This window comes from Sciurus carolinensis, chromosome 2 (assembly GCF_902686445.1).
Source record: "Sciurus carolinensis chromosome 2, mSciCar1.2, whole genome shotgun sequence".
In the NCBI taxonomy this organism is placed as follows: Eukaryota; Metazoa; Chordata; class Mammalia; order Rodentia; family Sciuridae; genus Sciurus; species Sciurus carolinensis.
Window position 1 is genome coordinate 70,020,042 of NC_062214.1, and position 22,565 is coordinate 70,042,606.

General features: G+C 44.1%; 1 protein-coding gene across 7 annotated transcripts in view; it reads right to left on the reverse strand.

The window, feature by feature from the left end:
- Apba2 (amyloid beta precursor protein binding family A member 2) overlaps positions 1 to 22,565 on the reverse strand; it is a 265,008-nt gene that overhangs the window by 22,558 nt on the left and 219,885 nt on the right. For 6 of the 7 annotated variants that reach the window (XM_047542149.1, XM_047542150.1, XM_047542147.1 and 3 more), the window contains 2 exons: positions 2,849 to 2,994; positions 1,808 to 1,843 (listed from right to left, as the gene is read on the reverse strand). In XM_047542149.1, coding sequence (XP_047398105.1) covers positions 1,808 to 1,843; positions 2,849 to 2,994 — 182 coding nt within the window. The remainder of the gene's footprint in view (positions 1 to 1,807; positions 1,844 to 2,848; positions 2,995 to 22,565) is intronic. The other variant, XM_047542154.1, reaches the window with a different exon arrangement.

Below are 22,565 nucleotides of genomic sequence, written 5' to 3' on the forward strand. Positions count from 1 at the left end.
AGAATCTCCCTGCTGACAGTTCCTCAAGAATTATGAGTCACAGAGCTCAGAATTATAATGTATTATAAAGAAAAATTTGCATTTTAGCTCAGTATTCAGGGGAAAAGATCTTTGGGGCTTTTAGTCTATCATGGGATGATATTGCTTTTAACTAATTAGAAAGAGAACAGACTCTTAAACAATCCAGTTTCAGGACCATAAGAAGTTTTTTCTCTGTTTTAAAAAATTGGGTTATGTTTGACCTCAGTGGATTTTTAAGTTATACTCTTTAATTGTATCTCAAAACTTTCTTGCTCAAAAGCAGGTCAAAGCCAGAACTGAATCACAAAAATTGCAGCTGGTCCTTGTTTTTACAATAGTGGACAAAACATGAACTTTGTAATTCACTTGAAGGATTCTAGGCTCGGTGGGTAAACAGATGGACCCAAAATCCTATCAATAACAGGGAAGAGAACAGGTCACTCGTCATGCACCCTGGTGAAGAAGGGAGGGAGTCCTACAGAGGGACACCAGAGAATGGGCCTCAGCATGTCTGACAATGGGGTTCAGCCATCATTAGTTGTCTCACCAGAAAAGGGGCCCTCGGCAATGACCCTGAGCATCTCACTGCCCTCCAAGGAAGAACAACCCTTAATCAAAAGTAACCTGGTTGCTGAGGCCTTTCTGAGCTGGGTCTACCTGTGCCCAACCCTCCAAAAACAGTGGCTCTATAGGATTTCTGGACCTGCAGACTCCAGGAACAGGCTGTGGTCCATAAGGACTCCCCCATTTCCACTGATCTAGGGCCTTGACAACTCAGGGGTAGACTGGAAAGCTACGGGCAAGAGGCCCCTCTTCTCTGGAGAGGGCACATACCAACCAGAGATCTGTAGCTGGGGCCCCATTCCACTTTGCCCTGGGCTCTCAGAGGAAGTCTGCTGGCAGAACCTACTTCAGTCCTCAAAAGACTCACTGCAGGGGGAGGGGGTCTGCAGCAACAGAAAATGCTGCCACTTCAAGGTGAAGAGGGACTAGTAAATCTCTTGCTTTTTAAGCAGAAAGAAACATTAGCCAACGAGCCAGTGCCAAGTCTCCATGGATTTGCCCTGGACACTCTGACACTGGGCATTGTGATATTTTCTGTATGAGGAGCAAGTTTAGAAAATCACCAGCATTTATTAAATGACTAGGCTGATGAACAAAGGACTAAATGTCAATAAAATTTTTTTAAAGTCTGCCCAGACTCCCAAAACTTTTTTTTTTCTTTGTGGTACTGGGAATGGAAGCCAGAGGCCTTGAGCATGCCAGGCAGGCCCTCCACCAACAAATTACATCCCCAGCTAGCCCTCAAAAATGATTTTCAATAGAAAGGCAGCTCACAGGCAAACTAAGCTAATCATGGTCCCGTCTTAGTAAATGAAACTTAATAAATGTAAATATCAGAACAATTTAATTAATGCTGTATAGGAGGCCCAGGTAGGCCCAGTAGGAAATACAACACACTGTCATATCAAATGCCACATTTTAAAAAGTCTACATAGAAGAGGAACTTCACAGCATTAGCCATGCTCTAGGCTATGAGATAGTCTAAAGAAGAAAAATAAAAAGGAGTAATTATTTAATTCTTCTGTAAGTGAGTGATTAAAAAAACAAAAATGAAAAATCATAGTGTCTTCAGTTTCATTCAAATGTCTAGGATTCCCCCACTAACGGAAGAGAAAAGCTGTTTCTCAGTATTGTTTGGATTCCCACTGGAAACCCCCCATTGCACAGAGCCATGGTCACACAGCAAACACCACAGCTGCAGGGTCACAACGGTCCTACACACCACTTTTTTCTTGATCTTAGCAGCCTTTTGCATCCTCTGAGCAGCATGAAAGAGAAAAGAAAAGCAGTTGGGCACAAAGAGAAGAAGGGCAGCAAAGTTATTTCAGCCTTGTGCTCAACACCCCAGTACTCAGGCCTGGCATCAAGCATAGGTCCCCTGCAGGGACAGGGGAACAGACACTGTCTGTGCTGAGCACACAGACTAATCAAAGGAAAGCCATACACATGCTCTTTCAGTGCTAGAAATAATCGTCAATCACCCCATCTACAGAGAGTGCAACTGAGGAGAGATGCAAGTGGTGGGAAAGACAGCAATCGGTGTGTCAGGAGCCAGAGGGTCCAGGTCTCCTGGTTGCTTTGCTTTCTCTTGACCACCAAGGACGCTTCATGGCTCTCCTTTATCTCCAATAAAGGAGGTTAGTGAATGGCCGGATAGGGGAGGAGCTGACATATAGGAAGTGCAGACCCCAGCTTGACCAGAGGGGGAGCTATCTCAGACTGTTCATTCCCTCCCTCCTAAGCCCAATAGGCTTTGCTGAAATGGCCACATCTTCCCCTTGCCCAACCTCACCCACTGTTCAAAACCAGACAATCCAACATGCATCTAGAACTATAAGTAAGCCAGAGTTTTTCTTGAGGTCATGAATTTAAATAAAATATGATTTATTTTTTCCCCCTGTTCTGGAAGCACTTTGGATGAGGTTAAAAATACACATACTGTTGAAATGGGATTTGAGGCTCCAAACATGCTTTGTGACTAGAATGCTTTGATCATCTTTTTAAAACGTGCTTCCGAGAGACTGGGAGGGCCATTAAGGACTTATTAAGAAGTGAGTGGCCTCTGTGGCCAGTCTAGTATTTGCTCAGCCGATATGCAGGTCTTCCTCCACCTCGCTGGCACCTTGGCTGTTCCCCCTCTCTGTGCCGAAGACAGTGAATCAGAGCTGGATAGGACACCTGTGTTCCTCTGCACTCCTCCACTTCAGTGCTCCCCAGAGGAGCCCACCTGAGTGAGCATCCCTGGGTCTGGGAGCACTCCTACCTTGACCCTGCTGACGGCCTCCTGTGCCTGCATCATTCTGATGTTTTTGGAAGGGTTGCGTTCAGAGAGCAGTTGGGTGGACCCCAGGTAGTTGGCAGCAAAGATGATCCCGTCAATAAGGTCTTCTGGCTCACAGGGCCCTGGAACTGAGCAGGAAGCAGAGTGAGTGTCTTCCAAGGGGAGAAATGCCCCAAGCAAAAGCTCACACACCTGGTCCCAGCACAAGGAACTTGGCAGCCAGGACAGGGGTGAAGAAAAAGCACTGAGTCTTCAGGAATCTGCAGCCAGCCAAGGGAAGCCAGTTTATTTTCTTGTTATCCCTTGGTGCCTGGTGCAAAAATCAACACGTGGGTCAGAAAACAGAAAACTCCACGTGAACAGTGTCCTGGGGACCATTCCAGTATCCCAGGTGACTGTTACTCAAAGATGACAGGCATGTGCTGTAACCTAGAAGGCACTATTTCCCAAACATGACAGCACTTTATGTACCTTCCAGACTGCCCTGGAACTCACAATGGTGACCTGAAAGTGCATGCTCTACTTCTTCTTGGCTTTTTCCTCCTCTTCTGTGCTCTGGGACTCTTGCCTGTAAACTCTCCTCCGACAAAACTCAGGCCCAAGTGGGGTGACATGGTCCCAGTTTCATCTGCTGCCTCTGGACTATGGTGACCCAACAGAACTTCCTGCCATGATGGGATGGTCTACCTCCGTGTTGTTCAGCACAGGAGACTCTGGCTACCTGCGTGCTAAGCACTTGAACTGCGTATGGTTCCTGCAACTGAGGACTGAATCTTTTTTGTATTTACAGTTGTCCCTTTGCATCTGTGGGTTCTACATCTGTGGGTTCAATTCACCTCAGATCATGTTCCACATAGTTAGACTTATGATGGCTGGGTCGCACTGAACACGTACAATGTCAACGTTCCCTAAATGGTTCAGTATAACAACTATTTCATAGCCTTTACACTGCATCAAGTATTATAAGTCATCTAGAGATGATTCAAAGTATACAGGAGGGTGTGCATAGGTTCTGTGCAAATACCATGGCATTATACATAAGGGACTCGAGTATTCATAGATTTTGGTATCCACAGGAGTCCTCTGAGGTATGACTATAATTTTAATTAATAGAAAAACAAAATACCATGTGTTAGCAGCTAAGGACTCCTATACAAAGCAGCACCGCTCTAGTGAGGGGTCGGCAAACTTCTATAAAGAGTCAGATGGTAACTATTTTAGGCTCTGTGGTCTCTGTTGCAATGATTCACTTCTCTACCTGAGCTGCAAAAACTGTCCTAGACAATATGGAAATGAGTGGGTGCGGTCATTGTTCCAGTAAAACTTTATATAAAAAAGTCCGGAGGATTTGGCCTTGGGGCTGTAGTCAGCAGCCACCAAGTTTGCCTGTATATCACTTGCCTTCCTCTCAGGACCAAGTTGGCTGCCTTCATCACCCCGGCACCACATGCTTCCTGTCCAGAGGCCTTCTTTTCAGGGAACTTTGCCCTAGCCCTGTCGCAAGCACCTCCTCCTGACCTGTCCTTTCCCTTGGCCAGCTGCTCCATAGTCTCACCTCCAACTCCCTCTGTTGCTTGAAACCATCACTCCCCCAGCGAGGATGTCACTGTCTGCCACCTCAGTAACATCTGCCTGCTACCCTCTGCTACCTTGCCCAGTCTGTCTGTCCCAGGGTTAGGCAAAACTCTGACCTGTTTTCTTTGGGCTAAAAAACTGTCCTTTATAATGAGGCATATTGCTACCATTATACATTTATTGTAAAGTCATGGCCCCAAAGGCCCTCAAAACTTCTCAGCAGCTCTGACACCTTTCTCTAGAAAGCACCGCCTCACCCCCAGGCGCCAGCAACTTCATACCTCCTTCCATTTGAATTTCTGCTGTCCCTCCTTCATCTGCACTCTCCTTTGCCACGTGGCTGAAGTCCAACCCCCTCCTTCGGACTTTCTATTCAGCAGTGAAGTTCCAGCTAGAGTCAGGACCACCTATAAGCCCATTCCTCTGTCCCTGGGGCACCTAACCAAGTCTTATCAATTGCATACTCCCTACAGCTTTGAAACCTCCTCCAGTCTCCCCAGGTAGATTCAAGAAAACCTCCACCACTATCTCCAGTGGGCCCCCTCTCCTGCCTTTCAAAGCCAAAGGCCTAGAAAGAAATGCTTGTTTGTGCACATGATCTTCTCCCCTGGTGAACTCCAGCCTGGCCATTGTCCCTAATACCCCATGGAATCCATGTTTGCTAACAATGCCCCATACCTGGGGCCAGCGCATCCAGTGGGCCCTTTGACCATCACTTCACCACTCTCCCCTTCTTAAGTCACACCAGGACTCATGAACTGCATGTTTATGTCCCCATCCTCCCACCAAATTCAGATCTAGAAATCTTCAGCCCCAATGTGATGGTATCAGGAGGTGGGGCCTTTGGGAAGCCGTTAGACTTAAGGATGGCGCCCTCACAAATGGGATTGGTGCTCTAATGGTCCCAAGGAACCCTCTCACTCTGCCTGCCATGTGAGAACACAGTGAAAGGCAATAAACCACAACCATCAACGTTGCTTTTCCAAAGCCTGAACATGCTGGCACTCTGACCTTGGACTTCAAGCCTCCAGACTGTGAGAAACACATTTCTGCTGTTTAAAAGCCACACAGTTCTCTGTTGAAGCAGCCAGAACTGAAACATGAGTCTACTTCCCTCTGAATACTGAACATCCTTTGGACCAGAAGTCAGATCCTTCATCCTCACACTGCTCCAAGCCTCTTGGGTCCTCCATTAGAACGTTGATGTCCCTAAGTCTCAAAATCCAGTATCCTTATTTGGAGGTAAGTGCCCACGGCATGCCAAGGAAAGTTTCACTGCCCTATCATCCCAACATCAGAAAGCCCAGAGCTTGGTATCCTAAACTTTTGCTCACAATCTCAACCAGGCTGCTTGGGTGCTGCACTCTCAGCAAGTGGTCAGAGTGAGTGGGTCATCAGTCACCTTGAAGTGACCTGAGAGGTAAACTTGAGGTTCCAGTGGCACCAGACTGACACTGCCCACATAGTCTAAATAACCCTCCGACACTCTAGTTCTTCTAAAAGCATGGCACACATCTTTGAGCACCTGTATGTTATGTTTGCACTTCCACAAACGTCAGCACTGGACTTTAAGAAGTGTCTAAAAGGTCCGTACCCACGGGCTCATACATCAGGCTGAAACACCAGGAAACCACAGAAAGCCACAGATGCAAAAAGGCAACCACAGACTCACACGGACTCTGACAACCTCACCCTGAAGCCCCCAGAGGTTGTAGCTCCTCCACTTGTACTTAAGGGATTTTCAATAAGGGCGGGGGAGTCTCTGCCAGACACAAGGACCAAGTTGAAGACCCTGTTGCCGCCAGCCTGGCCTGCAGAAGCCATTGATGTCCCCGGGACTCCCTGACCTTCCTCAGTGGATGGACGCTCCAGTCACTCCCACAGTCTGCTGGCAAAGCCCTTACACCAGCTTCTGGGTGTATGATTTCACTCTTTCTGTGTCATCCCATTACCACTACCTCTCCTTAAGGGTCAGTGACGCTGACGCCCTCCCTGTTGCTGGGGTCATGCCTTTGTCACTGTATCTTCCTACATTCCCCTCAGGCTATCCATTCTGGCCTCCAACTCAGTGCTGGCTCTGGTGAGAGAGAATAAGATGGCTACAGCCACACGGCAGGACCTCAGCCCAGCAAGGACTCTCAGGGAGCACACCCAGCCCCTGACTCTGCTCACCTCTCTAAAAGTCCTTGTGGGTCAGTGGCCCCTGTCCCACAGAGTTGGTCACACGTGCACCCTAATGCACATGTGCTTGTGCACGTATGCCTCTCACACAGGGGCAGGTTGTGACTGGGGGTTCACAGGGCCACATACACTGGGGCTGTGCACCTGCTGGAAGTGGCAGGGCAGCCAGGCCTTTAGATAGAACACAGCGCTCCTGGAGGCAGAGTGGGCAATAACAGTTTTGGTGCCAAGTGCTTTAAATTACTAAAGCAATATAGTGTTTGTCATTACCATAAGCCCAAACATGTGCTAAAGAGTGACTGTTAGAAGGTCTAAACACAGTGTTGGGACCTGCGTGGGAGGTAACCCTGGTATCTAGTGGCCCAGAGCCCTGGTCCAGAGAGCTGACCCTACTCCATGAGCTGACTTCTTCAGCCCTTATTGGGGAGTGAGAAGGAGCACCCCACTGTGGTGATATCTCTCAAAGAAAGTCCTTCAAGAGTCACCAAAGAGAGCTCAGGGCTTCAACTTCTGAACCTGCAATCCCTCAGGCTCCTGATCCTAGGACCTATTCACACTGGGCCCAGGACACATGCTCCAGGGGTACCTCAGGAACTAAGGGGACAGGAGAAGGACCCTGTATAGCTTTAGGACAGGTTCAGAGAAGGGCTCACCAAGTCCTGGGATTGATTCAGGCATGTTCATACTGAAAGGAAGACTGGGGGAGCTGTGCCAGCCCGGGCGGGGTGAGGAGGGCATGAGTCTTTTGCCTCCTCCCTAGTGTGTCACCATTTTAGAAGCAAATAAGGCGGAAGCCTTCCAAGGCCAGCCCCTCTGAAAGGCGTAAGCCTGGACTTGCTTTCTCATGAGGCTGCTCAGGACACTGGTCCCCAAAGCCTAGGCAGATCTCTGCAGAGCTCCAGGGCCAGGGTCTTCCTTCTATCTCAGGCACTTTGGCTCTCATTCTGGAACAGACAATCTCCTCGCCCAGTTGGGCAGGCATGGATGCACCAAGCAGGGCTTACAGGGGTGGTGTCAGGGGAGAAACCCTGCCCCTCTGTCCACTAGCAGCAGTGGTTTGTACTCCAGTTTCACCAGTGAGGGGGAAGCAGAGGTCACCTCAATAGAGGGAACGGAGTCACAAGCAGCACCTTCCATCCTGACCCCTAGGACCTTGGACTGAAGGTCCCCAGCTTTTACCACATCACGTTGCCTTGCCCTTGGGCCTCATTCTCCCCGGTACACATGGTTTGGAGCATTCATCATTTGTCTAGGGCCATCCCACAGTGATGCCCAAGTCCTTCAGTGGGACCTGAGGCAATGACAGTTACTGACCAGAAGATAGTGTCACTTTGTCCTACAGGAAAGTGCTGGTCTTCCCAGCCACCCTGAGATGCCATGGGCATCACACCCTCAGTCAGCACCTGGGGCTTGTCCTGACAAGTGTCCTCATGACCTATGTATGCATGGCACCCTGAGGACCCCAGTCCTCGAGGAGCGGTGGGACAGGTCTTGCCTTTCGAATGGACTCCCACTTTTGAAGGCCATGCCTTCTGACTCCTCCCTTGCCAGTTCCCAAGGTGACCTTGGAAGCTCTCTAGACCTCACTGAGTTTCACACTCCTGTTCCAGTCCATGTCCCCAAGTAGATTTATGAAGGCCTGGCTCCCCCTCCCTCTGGAGTGTGCCTCATCTGATCTGGGACAACCTGGGGGCAAACACTCCTGTGTGGGAAGGGTGGCTGGACAGTGGATGTCTGCTACCTGGGAAAGACCAGGGAAGCATCCGATGACCTGGCTGTAACGCCACAGATGCCCACCTCTGCCAGGGGTGTCTTGGGCCCTTCTTCATGCCCGTCTTGGCCTTTTATCCAGTAGGAAACCACCATTCTAACAGTGCTGCCATAGACTCACCTGCAGAGTTGCATCCTGCCCTCATAGGTGTGAGGGAAGGAAAGCCAAATGCAGAAGAGTGTTCGGAAGGGGTGAGGAGTTGTTTTAGACCCACGTTCATGTCTGTCAACTCCAATCATGAAATGCAAAACCAAAATCAAGCAACTTCCTCACCATATGAAAGCAGTTGGTCCTGAATGGGTATAAATTGTCCTTATTTTGCTCAATCCTGCACTAACCCTGATCTGAGACCACCAGAGGGAGACGAATGACAAAAGAATAAAGATGACATTTTAAAGGAGATCCAGTGAGTGATTCCTCCTCTTCAGGATGTATCTCTGACTTAACAAAAGCCTACAGATCGGGTATCTGTACAGGTTGGAGAAGGATAAGGTATTCCAGTTTAAAGAAGCCATTGTTTAAAACACCTGTTAGGAAAACCCTAGGCCCTGTCAGACTGTCCATTCTTTGGACAGTGAAGCAGTGGCAGAAACATACCAGGGAACCTTCCTCATTTCTGTCCCCTCTGGGAAAGATGATCCTGTGTGTGGGTATCGGGTAGAGGCTTCCAATCACCAGCCTGGCTCCACATGATCTTTTAGATACCAGGACCTGCCTCTCCTTGGGTCTCAGAGCAGGTGGCTGGGTAGAAAGAGGTGTAGCACAACCAAGGATGGGGGTACGGGGTGCATCTTAGGATCTATGCTCTCTGCTCAGACAGGAGACCCCATGTGCAGCACCTGCTCCCTAAGCACCAGCCCTCTGTGTGACAGGATATAGTCCCAGCCAATCCTCAACAACCCCAGGAAATAGACCTTATTGTCCCGATTTTATAAATAAGGACCATACAAGTCGGGTGAAATGACTTTGCCCCAGATTACTATTCCAATTTAGGTCTTCAGAAATTTTGAGCCCATTGTTTGAAGACCTATATCATAAAGAAAATATGGTGTTTGCAGGTTAAAGGTTAATCTCCTGGTTACAAGACAAATGTATCTGGAAGGTCCATGGTGAATACCAGAAAGGGAAGACACAACCCTAGAGAAGAAACAACAAAGGGGACCAGTCCTAATGAGGAATGTGCCCTTCAGATGTGACCTGAAGGATGAGAAGGAATCAGTGAATCATAGAAGGGAAAGAAAAACGCTTTCTGGGCTGAGGCAAGAGCAGGTGCAAAGGCCCTGGGGTGGCAGGGAGAGTTGTACTTTAGAACTAGAAGAAGTCTAGATTGCCTGACACAGGATGGGCCATCAGTTGGAACAAGTCAGTGAGAGTGCTGACCAAATGTGAGGACCTTGGAACCACACAGAGGACTGTCACTCCAGGGCATCAATTAGGGAAGTGGCACAGTTACTGTGGCTACAGAGGGGAAAACAACAGAGAAGAAGAATGGAGAGCAGCTGAGAGGCTCCTAGGAAGTCCCAGCAAGTGAGTGATGAGGGTGGAGATACGGACAGACTGAAATCCATTCGAATGGCCTGGAAGTTGGAACTGGGTATAAGATGAGGATAAGGAGGGCTGGAAAGCTGGTTGCATGGCTAGATGGATGAGGCTGCCACTCCTTGAGAAGGAGCTGCTGGAAGAGGACTGTCCTTTGGAGGTGGGGATTCTGGACAAGTTTGCATGCAGGGCCAGGGCAGCTTCCAAATGAAGCTCCAGAGGCAGCTGGCTCAGGAGCCCAAGTCAAAGGAACAGATGAGGGAATGAACTGTGTGAAGGTGCCAAGAGAAGCCACAGGCATGATGAGTCATCTAGGGGAGGGCTTGATGGGGAGCGGGGGGAGGAGGACCCAGAAGCCAGCTCTACCAAGTGCCACGAAAAGGGGCTTGGAAAGGGACTCATGTCCATCTGTGCCTGTGCTAGCAGGAGGGTTACAAGAAGCACTCATGTACTGGGCATGGTGACAAGCAGGCCAGCAGTGACCTTGGAGCAGTTCCAGAGGAGAGTGGAGCAAGAGCTAGCCAGAGGGTGGAGGAGTGTGGGAAGGTGCAGACCATGAGGCAGTCATCCCCCAATTCTTATTCAGAAGGAGAAGAAGAAGGTGAGTTGTTGGCTATGCATAGATGCAGGATGGACAGACGGGTTCAAGAGTCAGTGGAGAGGAAAGTGAAAGATGCAGGAGAGGAGATGTCAGATACCAGATGTGCCAATGTGCAAAGGGACACCTGCCTCTACCTGAAGAAGGGGCTGCAGCTCTGATGGGACAGAGGAGGGGGAACACTGAGATCGCATGCTCGGCAGGCCATCCAGGTCAGCAGAAAAGCCAGCCCCTGGAAAGGGGTCTTTCAAATGGGAAGAGGGGACAGGTATCAGGGTCACATAACTGGGTTTAACTCTGGACCTTCTGCTGAGAGCCAAGGTGTGTGATCTCCAGGCCCAGGAAAGGCTCTGCCACCTCCACCACCTCCCTCACCACACCTGCTTGTCCTAGACTCAGATGCTCCTGGCCCCCAGTGGCCTGTGCCCCACTGAAGTGCCTGTTAAAAGTGATCCCACAAGGCTGACAGGAAGGAGAACATGCTGTCTGTAAAACCAGACCTGCAGGACATTCGACCAGGAGAGGCAGCCCTGAGCTGCAGCACCAGCTGGGCTGTCACTGAAGGGGATGCTTTGGAGTTCCACAGTGTGGCACTTTAGAACCCAGCAAGTGACATAAGGTCACTGGCTGCTGGGAGGCGAGAAGCCATGACGGAATGAGGGAAGGAAGGTCAAGGCCAAGTTCAATCCAGTGCCCAGATTTGCCTCAGCATAAACTTGTATCTGGAAGAATGACTTCCCAGAAAAAGCATAATAAATTTTAAAAACCTGGCAAAATCAGGAAAAGATCTATGCTTAGGCTGTTACTGCAGCACTATTTGTAATAGCAAAAATCTGGAAGCCACCCAAGTGTTCCTGAATAGGAGGCATTTATCCAACAGTGGCATTCTACAGAACATCCTCTACATACTGCTGTGCACAGTACAGAACTTTGGCATCATGGTCAGAATTTAGTAGTAAGTGGAAAAAGCAAGATGGAGAAAAGGGTATCTATCACACCATTTACCTAAGGGAAAGATAATGCTTACAATAAAAAATGCATGTGTTAAACATTATACAATGTATATATATGCTGAAACATCACATGGCACCCCATAAACATGTACAATGTTTATGCTTTTATGTATTGGTTAAGAAAAATTTTAAAAGTTTATGCAAAAATGAAACAACTTAAAAAATAAGAAAATAATATGTCAAAGTTAAAAATGGCTATCCAAATTGGGAAGAGATAAATGCAAGAATGGGGTAGAGGAAGAGACTTGAGCCGTTTGCCTATACCCCATGTTGTATATTTGACTTTGGAACCATGCAAGTATTTTATATAATTACAAAACAAAGTTCAACAAAAAAGTAAATTCCTAAAAATTAAAGGAAAACAGAAACAAATGAATCTAAATGTGTATCCATTTGTGACACAATCACGGAAGGAAAAAAAAAAACTATGCCAAAATATTGTAAAATGCAGTTGTTTTGGTTTGAATAGGAGATGTCCCCAGGAAAACCCCACATGTTAAGGCAGGAATGTTCAAAGGTGGAATGATTAGGTTATGAGAGCTGTAACCTCATCTGTGAATTAATCCATGAGGAGGATTAATAATTTAAATGGATTATTGGTGTGGCATGGCTGGAAGAGGTAGGTCACTTTAGAGCATGCCTCAGGGGACTAGATTTTGTCCCTGGCTCTCTCTCACTCTGCTCCTCAGCTGCCATAAGCTTAGCAGCTTTCTTCTGTCATGCTCTTCTGCCATGATGTTCTGCCTCATCTTAGGCTCAGGCAAATGAAATAGGACAACCATGGACTGAACCTCTGAAGCCATGAGCCCAACATAAACTTTCCCTCCTCTAAGTTGTTCTTGTCAGGTATTTTGGTCACATCAATGCAAAGCTGACTAACAGAGCAGTCATTTGATCATACATCCCTCCTGGGCTATACTTTAAAGACAAAAGTAAATGCAAACAAATCATAAATTGAATCTACAGCCATGTGTCCTTGGCAGTGCTGATACTGTTATTCTGAGAGTGTTGTATGATTAGCAGAATAAAACAAATGCATAATCATGCTGTTGTCCTTGAGAATGAGAATTTGGGGCATAGGCAAAAGAATACACAAATATAAGAATCTTATAGTCCTGATAGTCCTGACAAGTATCAGCATGAATCATGATATAGTTTATCTTTAAAAATGTAGTACATTTTTTCACCTTTGTTTATTGCATAACAAATCACCCCCAAATTCAGTGGCTTTAAACAATTCATGTATTGTCTCACAGTTTCTAAGGGTCAGGAATGTGGGTGTAGCTTAGCTGGCACCACAGGCTTGGCTTGGCTCTTACAAGACTGCAGTTAAAGATGGCCACAGAGGCTGTAGCATCTTAGGGCTTCTTCTAAAAATTTACTCATGAGGCCAGACACATCAGCACATTGCCATGAGGGACTCTCAAGAGGGTCATTTACAACCACAGGAGAGTAGCTTGTTTCCCTTAGAAAGAAAAAGCAAAGAAAAGAGAAAAAAGGGCAAGTAAGACAGAAGTCACTGTCTTTCTATAATCTAATTTTGGAAGTAATATTTCATCACTTTTGTCATATTCTATTCAATACAAGGGAGTCAACAAGTCCAGCCCACATTTGAAGGGAGGAAATTACATAAGGCAACAAACACTAGGAGATAGGGATCAGTGGAGACCATTTTAGGTACTGCCTACAACATATACATATTTCCCAACCTCAAACCAAATCTGAAGTACTAAGCATCCAGAGGGCCCAAATCATAGTATCTAAATATTATTTCACAAGATTCTTCAGAGAAAGAACTAACTGGTTTCAGACTTGAAGTATTTAAGATGATTCTGGAATTATCTAGTCAGACCAGAAAGCAAAAATGCTATTCAAAGACTTCTGGGGCCATACTGATAGGAACCAACCTAAACAGCCTCATGTTGGCCAAAGATGAGACACAGAAGCATCAATATGCATAACTACAGCACACTAAAACACACCACGTGCTTCCACCGAGAGTTTCCAAAGACAGCACATAAAAGCTCACTGGTCACCTTTAGAGATGGTTAGGGCAACTCACTAATTTAAAAATTGTTAAAGAGAAGGAATCAATATTTATACTAGTTTTCTTATATGAACTACATCTCAGAGTGACAAAATACTTGATAAGGAAAAGTTTCTTTTTGTTGAAGAAGTCCAGCTCATCAATGAAAATGATGGAATCAGAGTATTCAATGAATGGATCCAGACAAGGATCATTAATCACTGCTAATATCACCAAGAGTCAACTAAACTATCATGTGCCTCCTGATGGAAGAACACAGTATCAATGAAGGAGTTTTTCACCCAGAGAATGAAAGTGAATATGTTCAACCTCTATATCTAAAAACAAACAAACAGAAAACCCACCACTCTTCTGGTCACAGAGGACAGAGGAATATGTTAAATGACATCATTAGGTTACTCTTAACAAAACCCAGACTGCACGAAATTCTAAAGGATAAATGATGCGGATTCTTCCACAACATCAACAAAACAATTGTAAAAAAGACAAAAGAGAAATGGATGGAGAACCTATAAAATGAGAGACAGAAGAGGATTAAAAAATATATCAACCTATCTCAATACATGGACCTTATTCAGATCACCATTAAATAAAGGCCACAGAATGGGGGCAGTGCAAACACTAACTGGGTATTTAATGACATAAAGAAATGACAACTAATTTTTAGTTGTGATAATAGTATTGGGATTATTTTTTAATATAGAGTTCCTTTATTTTAGAGGTACATATTTGAACTAGAGGAAATGGTATGAGATCAGATTTGTTTTAGAAAAATCTGGGAAAGTGTGGAGTTATAGAAGAATATACCACCATTCACAAGTGGTTAAATACTGGTAAATCCGAAGATAGTGATAGGCACATGGTGATAGGTATAGTATTCTCTTTGTTTTTATATGTGCTTCAATTTTTATTAAAACTAAAACCAAAAGAATGGATGTTTCAAAGCAATGTTATTTTTTAGTAGTAGGTAAATCTCACTGTTAAAGGGCATTATTTATTTTGCTGTATGCAATTCAAATAGATAACAAGAAGTAGTAACAGAAAACAAGAAAGGAAGCAGCAAAAGAAAAATCATTCTAATTTGCAGATGGTATGATTATATGTCGGGGGGCGCAAAAAAACAAGAAAACAACTAAAAGTCTCTTTTGAAAAATAAAAAGAATTCATTAAGCCAATGGTTTCAAATTACCATGTACAATAGACCAATAGCTTTATTTGTACCTACAAACGCAACAAGTTAGAAAAAAAAAGGAAATAAAAGATAACATTTACAAAAACAATAAAAGATGTAAAACACCAAGGAACCGACAAAAAAGATGTGTTGGATTTTTACAAATAACTTTATGGATGAACATACAATACACAAGCTTGAAGAAATAGAAAGATATATCCTTTCCTGACTGGGAGGATTCTATATTGTAAAGCGGACATTTTCCTTCTTTCTCAGTAGGTAAGTTTTATGTATGCCAAATAAAAATGCCAATAAGAATTTTTAGTGTGTAACTCGACACATTGATTTGAAAGTTTCTTTGGAAAAACAGACATGCAAGACTATCCAGGGAAGTTGTGAAAAGGCATGACAGTGGCAAGGCAGAAATGAGTCTCCAGGTGATAAAATGCACCCCAAGTTGCCAGCCAATAAAGCAGTCTGGGTCTGCAGTCGGAATGGACGGTCCCTTTAACCCATCCAGAAACAGACCCAGACAAACATGGAACAGGCAGCTTTCCAAACCCTGAGGGAAAGATGCGCTGAATACTTTGGGCACAGCTGGCTAGCTATTTGAAAAAAAATATGCTCAAAATGTAACTCTTTCTGTATCCATATACCAAAATAAATTCCAGACAAATCAAATATTTAATATAGAATAAAATTATAAAAGTTCTGGAAGAAATTTTTATTAAAAAATAATCTCAGGATCATGAAGGTCATGCTCACCTCAAAAATTCAGTAACATCAAAGGAAAAAGGCTAATACTTTTGATTTCATAAAACAGTAAAGTTAAAAGAATATATGATATACAACAAATCAAGGACAACAGTAACCTGGAAAAAACTTTAACAATATAAAGTGTTCATTTCCTTTACACATAAATTAATACAAATATATTTTTTAAAAAAATCCCAGTTTCTTGATTGGGGGTAGGGGTGGAGGAAGTAGTGGGAAAATGTTGGACAAAAGGTACAAACATCACTTACAGGACAAATAAGTTCCAGGGATCTAAAGTATAGCATGGTGAGTGCTGTTAACTGCCCACCATGTCCATGGGTTCTGTATCTGATTTCAGACAATTTTGCATTAAAAAACATTTTAAAATAGCATTTGTACTGAACATGCACAGACATTTTCTTGTCTTTATTCCCTAAACAATACAGTGTAACAACTCCTTACATAGCATTCACATTGTATTAAGTATCATTAAGTAAGCTACAGATTATTTAAAGTCCATCAGAGTATGCACATAGGTTAATATGCAAACACTATGCCAGGTTTTCTTTCTTTAAATTTTTTTTGTAGTTGTGTACAGACAGCATGCCTTTATTTTATTTGTTTATTTTTATGTGGTACTAAGGATCGAACTCAGTGCCTCACATGCTAGGCAAGCACTCTGCCGCTGAGATACAGCCCCAGTCCAACATTATGCAATTTTCTATAAGGGACTTGAGCATCTGAAGATTTTGGTAGTTAGGGGGATCCTGGAATAATCACTGTCAGGTACCAAGGGATGATTATGTTATGGTTTGGATATGGGTGTCCTCCCAAAAAGCTCATATTAGGCAATGTAGCAATGTTCATAAGTGACATGATTGGATTATGAGGGATGTAACCTTATTGGTGGATTAATTGATGAATTAATAATTTAAATGGATTACTGGTGGTAACTATATAGAGTAGGTCAATGGGGAAGTGCCCTGGGGATTAGATTTTGTCCCTGGCTCTCCTCTTCCTCTGTCTCTGTCTCCTAACTGTCATAAGTTCAGTATCTTTGCTTAGCAATACCCTTCTGCCATGATGTTCTGCCTCACCTAAAGCCTAGACTAATGGAGTCAGTCCACCATGGACTGAGACCTCTGAAATCATGAATCCAAAATAAACTTTTCTTCTACTAAGTTGTTCTCATCAGGTATTCTGGTCACAGCTACAGAAACCTGACTAACACAGACTATATACTAGAAATTTGCCGAGAGAGTAGATCTTACGTGTTCTCATCACATACATAAAAGGTAACTATGATAGGTTATAGGCGTGTTATTAAGATAGATTGTACAGATCATTTCACAATGTGTACATGTATCAAAATTTCATCTTGTACACCTTCAATTATATGATTATTTGCCAACTGTATGCCAAAACGGTCAGGAAGAAATCAAAATTAAGGAATAGGCACAGTATACTTTATAGTTTAGATCTCAAATGTCCCCCAAAGTCTCATGTGCTAAAGGTTTGGTCCCTACATGACAGTGCTGTTGGGAGGTGGTGGAACCTTGAGGACTCGGAGCTAGTGGAAGGAAGTTAGATCACTGGGAGCATGTCTTTGGAGGGGAGATAGAGATCATGGCCCCTCTTCTTCCTTGCTCTTTGCATCTTGGTAGCTATGAGACAGGAAGCTCTCTTCCACTACACATTCCTGCTTCACCACAGGCTCAAAATGATGGGGCCAAGTGATGATTGACTGAAATCCCTGAACCTCTGAGCCAAAATAAATCTTTCCTCCTTATAAGTTGACTGTTCCAGGTATTCTGTCACAGCAACAGGAAACCAACTAACATGTGACACATACAAGTCAAGTTCAAGAAGGAAAACACAAACTACTTATAAACACATTAAATGGTATTTGACTTCATTTATGATGAAAGATATGCACGTGAAATCCAAAAGATATTACTTTATATCCATCAACCTGGGACTGAGATCAGATAGCTGAATGGCATAGTGTTGGAGACTGTGGCAGCCAGCACTCTCATCCACAGGCAAGGGTACTGTCCACTGTCCCTTCTGGGAAAGGCACTTTGACCATGTTTATCAAAAAAAAAAAGAAAAAGAAAAAAAAGGTTTCTGTGTTCCTGTTCTGTAATTCTGCTTTATCCAGGAACTACTTTTGTGAAAGAATTCACACCTGAACACAAAGACATATCCATGAGATTGCCCACTGCTATGCTGACTGGCAATCAAGTGAGAGTTGGGGCATAGTAGATTGGTTAATATTCTGTTGCATGTCCATGGAATGGATCCCGGGTTTAAATAACCAGGTGGACTTACCATCTCCAAAATCTGCCAAAAAATAAAGGAGCAAAATGCAGACCCATGTGGCCAGGCAAATATTTATTTTAAGAAAGGGTCTGTGTAGGCTGGCATATTTCCACACTACAAGACCCCCACCCACCGAAAGGATTCACAAGCAATTTAGCAGTGATGTCCATTGCAGAAAAGAACTGGAATGAAATGAACTGGCCTGTAATGAAAGTTTTCTATCATGTACAGGCAGAAAAAGAGGACATTTCATTGGGATTTCAAGGACGGAATTCATTTTTGCCTCTGTGACTCCTGATCTGATTCAAGCATTATTTTTTCAAAATCTTTAAAAATACCCTTTAAAAGTCATTTTACTTTTATTTTAACCCCTATTTGGAATTTCCATGTCCCTGTGGCCCCACAGATCATCTTAACACTGTTCTCCAGGCAACAGCACCCTGAAGCCATGTCAGCTCAGGAGCCCTGGCCTCACAGAAGAGGAAGAAAGCACAAGGTGTCTTCAAGATAGGGTTGTTCCTGAACAGGTTTGCTCCAATTGCTACTTCTAAGAGAAAACCAAGTCTCCACTCCTAAATGCCTATTGTATGAAACCAGCAAGATGGCTTTATCACAGTGGGGATCTCTGAAAGGATGGTATGAGGGGCAATCTTGGCCCCAGGCCCAGAAGTTCCAGTGATTGAAGTCCCCATTCCTTCACGTGGCCAGGATATAGGCGTGGAAGGTTGACAGGTTATACTGAGGTTGGTATAGACCCCAGGGCAGCTCAACGCATGCTGGCAGGAGCCTACAGCTGTGGGTGGGGCAGTGGGTTTCAGGACATCTCACATGAGCTTTGACTGATAGATTTGGAGGAGCACAAAGTATAAGGGACAGAATATGATTTAATGGTCTTTGCTATTTTGTACTAAAGTTGCCACTCTTAAGTTCTATTGCTTGGGACCAATACCAGCCTTTTGATTTTAAAAAGCACTTGTCTAACTTTGTGTAAAAGTTAGACTTTTACATATATTTGCTCAGAGGTGATGATTCTTGGGCCCTCTTGGGACTTATGCTATTGCCAGCCACCATATCCAGCAGTAGGGGACATCCTGGAAGTGCCTGCCCTCCTACTACACATTCCTCCCCATGTTCACCATGAGTCCTCTGTGCAATTAGCACTTTTCAAGAAGATTTTAACTGCAGTATGAACTTTCCTGGTCTGAGAGGCCCCAAGCATTTTCCATGGGGCAAGGTATGGTTTCTGGGAATACTTTTGGTGAGAGAGGGCTTGTGCCTCTGGGCATGGACAGGGTCCAAGAGCTCTGATATCTGGAAGGTTCTCATCCAGCGAACTCCTGGGAATCTGAATGGTGTATCTTCTCTAAGCTAAGGATTTTCCTTACCAGCTGCAGCTGAAGATCGCTCAGGCAGTATGGTGTAGGGGTGATGACCTGAGATGGAGCCTGGGTCCCAACCCCAGCTCTGCCACTTACTATCTGGCAACCTCAAGTTCATATTTCTCCTTGCTGAGCCTGTTTCCTCTTCTAGGCCAACACCTAACTTACTGTTATTCCAGTGATCAATGAGTTGATATATTAAAACCCTTAGACTATACCTGGCTCAATGTAAGCAGCTGATACGTTTCACCAATCCTCATTATCATTTTATGTTTATTATTTTGGTGCTTTGGATTGAACTGAGGACTTCTCCTATGCTAAGCACACACTCCATCACTGAGCTATATCCCCAGCTAAGAAGTAATACTGTCAAGTAATGTTGTCAATGTGGGTCCAAGTCTAGGTCCTACCCCTCATCAGCTATGGGATATCAGACTAGTGACTTTAACCTTACTTGTGCCACAGTTTTCAAATCTATAATGTATGGTGGAAAGTATATACTCCTCATGTAGTGGCTGACCAGGTGACAGGCTATAGACCTAGCACACAGTGTCTGAAACACACTAAGCCCTATAAATGTTAAGATGAAGATGCTCTCACTTTAATTGTTGGTTTTGTTTTTAATTATCATGAACAACTATCTAATCTCAAATAAGGCATAGATTGGAGTCAGAGGCTGTCCCTCATTTGTTCTCCAGGAAAGCTTTCTCTAGGGCCACTTCTCAGACATGGATGAGGGAGAAGGCCCACTTCTCTGCTGTATTCACATGGGCTCTTCCCAGTTCTTCTGATGTCCACCTCAGCACTGAATAGCACATGGGGTTGAAATGATCATCAACTGAAGCAGGTTTTGCAGAGGACACTGCAGGCTTGCTCACTCAACACTCATTCCCAAACATTCTTCCCTCCTTCATAGAAAGCCACTAGATTCTCCCGCCAACACTAAAATTTGTGAGCTGTCTGCTGACATAGCTCTGGTTGATGAGAGATAAGAAGTGGGTGGAAGAGATCTCCAAGGTCTTTCAATATTCAACTGAACATTCAGACTTGGGAGTTCTCTAAGATCCAATTAGATATGGAGCCATTTACTCAGAGGGAGTAAGACAGAAAGCAGTTGGCCTCTCATCTCTTCCACAGGAATCCATATAGAAGCCCATGTAACATTCACACAGCTAATCTCAGTGGATCCCTGAATGGTTCAGCTATGAGGATTCAAAAGAAGATGTATGGAAATCATCCAGTTTAAAAGCTTCAAATTCTCAGGTGCCAATATCTTTTATAACCACTCTTTGGGTGTAGCTTTCAGGATCCCCTCAAAGGGAAATGCCTGCCACTGTGGCTAGTCCAAAACTCTGACACCTCTTGAGCATTATAATTCCCCCCTAAAGATACTGTCTTTGCCATTGCAGTGCTTCCTAGTGACACAGTTGAACAGTTACCTTCCAGGTTACCTACAGAACAGGCTAAGGAAATAACAGAAGGTCATTCTCATGCAAAAAATAACATTCTCATGCAAAAAATTTCATTCAGTCTTTATCTACAGAAAACCTTTGATTTCTTAATACAAAGGGGAAGACAACACAGCTGGTTTGTACCTTTGGCCTTCTCTTTTCTTCCTACCTGGAACAGGAAGTAAAAGCTGTAGCTATCCAGACATTGTGTAATGATGAGGTTACAAGCCTAAGGACAAGTCCAAGTGAACTAAAAATGCTGATCCTGACATCACAAAGCCACTGAATGAGCAGCCACTCACCTCTAGACTTCTTTGTGCTAGACACATAATTCCCTACTTATACAAGTTAATGTTGGGTATTTTGATACTTGGCACCCAAATGTACTCCTAACTGATAAAGGTGCTAACTTCAGGACGGTCCTTTCACATTCATTACATTCTATGATTTTACACCATCTTTATGATGCCCTCTTCCTGTTGCTGAGTAGGATTTGGGTCCTTTGCTGAATACAGATTATCTAATATAAAGGGATGTATTTTTCCTTAAGGTCACTTTAGAACTTCTCTCCCACTGGAACAATTCTAAATTAAGATTGTTCACTTTGGTGTGAGCTGGTCACAAGCAGTTTTAACCAGTCTGAATCAGTCAGAAGCATCCAGTCTTGTTTCAATTTGGAATGGAAGTATCTAAGGTGGTCCAGAGAAATGAGTCTTCCAGAATGCTAGAAGCTAGAGTGACAGGCACCGTAGGCAATGACACCATTTCCGGATCGAACTCTACTCCTCTTCCTTGCAGGTATGAGACTGGTTCATATGCCAGGGAAGTTTTATGCCCAAATCATCTCCCCAGATAGTTGTAGGGGTTCTTTCCAAATGATGCTATGATTCACTGAAAAGCAAACTTTAGATTCATAGACCTCATTTCACTAGAGCAGCGTGACTGGGACACACCCACCCTGGCTCCTGAGCACTAGAGAAAGTGGTGCAGAGATGTGCTGCTTATGAGATGTTGCCTGATACTAATCAGTAACCCAATCAAATCCTGCTGTGGGGAGACATGGGGATATGTGGTCTCTTCCTGCCAATTATTAGGTCCTGGAAAACTACAACTAACCAGTTGACCTGGAACCTTCATAACCTCTTGTGACTTGATGAAGACCAGTTGAGCCACTTTGAACTAGGAAACACATATTTAAAAACACATGTACACTGCTAGACATTTGAGCCTATTTGCACTGATTGAAATGAAATCAAGTCTATTTGGATTCTAAGTATTGATTCTGACAGCTTAAAACTGATTTTCATCTAATCTGAGCAACATTCAGACAGTTATAATAGGAAAAATTAGTTTGAATTAATTGGTTCATTTTGAACTGGTTAGAACTGGTTGAGCCTGGTTCAAACTAGTCTTTTAAAGGGGAATGGAGGGGTCAGTTTCCCAGGCTTTAGGTCTTTACTGGAAAAGAAGAGTGGAAAAATTTTAAAGTCATTAATTTTGAAAACTGATTTACTTTACTCCCATAAATATTCATATGAATTAATTACCAGCTTATTGAAATAATTAATAAAATCACATTGTTTATTGTAACACATTAGCAGGGGCAGGAGACATCCTCCTGGTACAGAGAAAGATCCTTCTCAAGAGGCTCTTTGCTCTGATATTGGACCACCAGAAGCAACCCACAGGAGCTCCTAAAAGGAGCGTATGGGGACACTTGAGGCACTGCAGACCACACAAAGTCAGGTCCATCAACAGCTAAGCAGGTGTGCCTCCACACCAAAAAGTGACACAGAACAGATCAATCACTTTTGTTCTTCACTGAATGTGGACATACACAATCAGCCTCCTCAAAAAAACATGGGCGGGTAAAGGGATATGAAGTTTCTAAAAAAA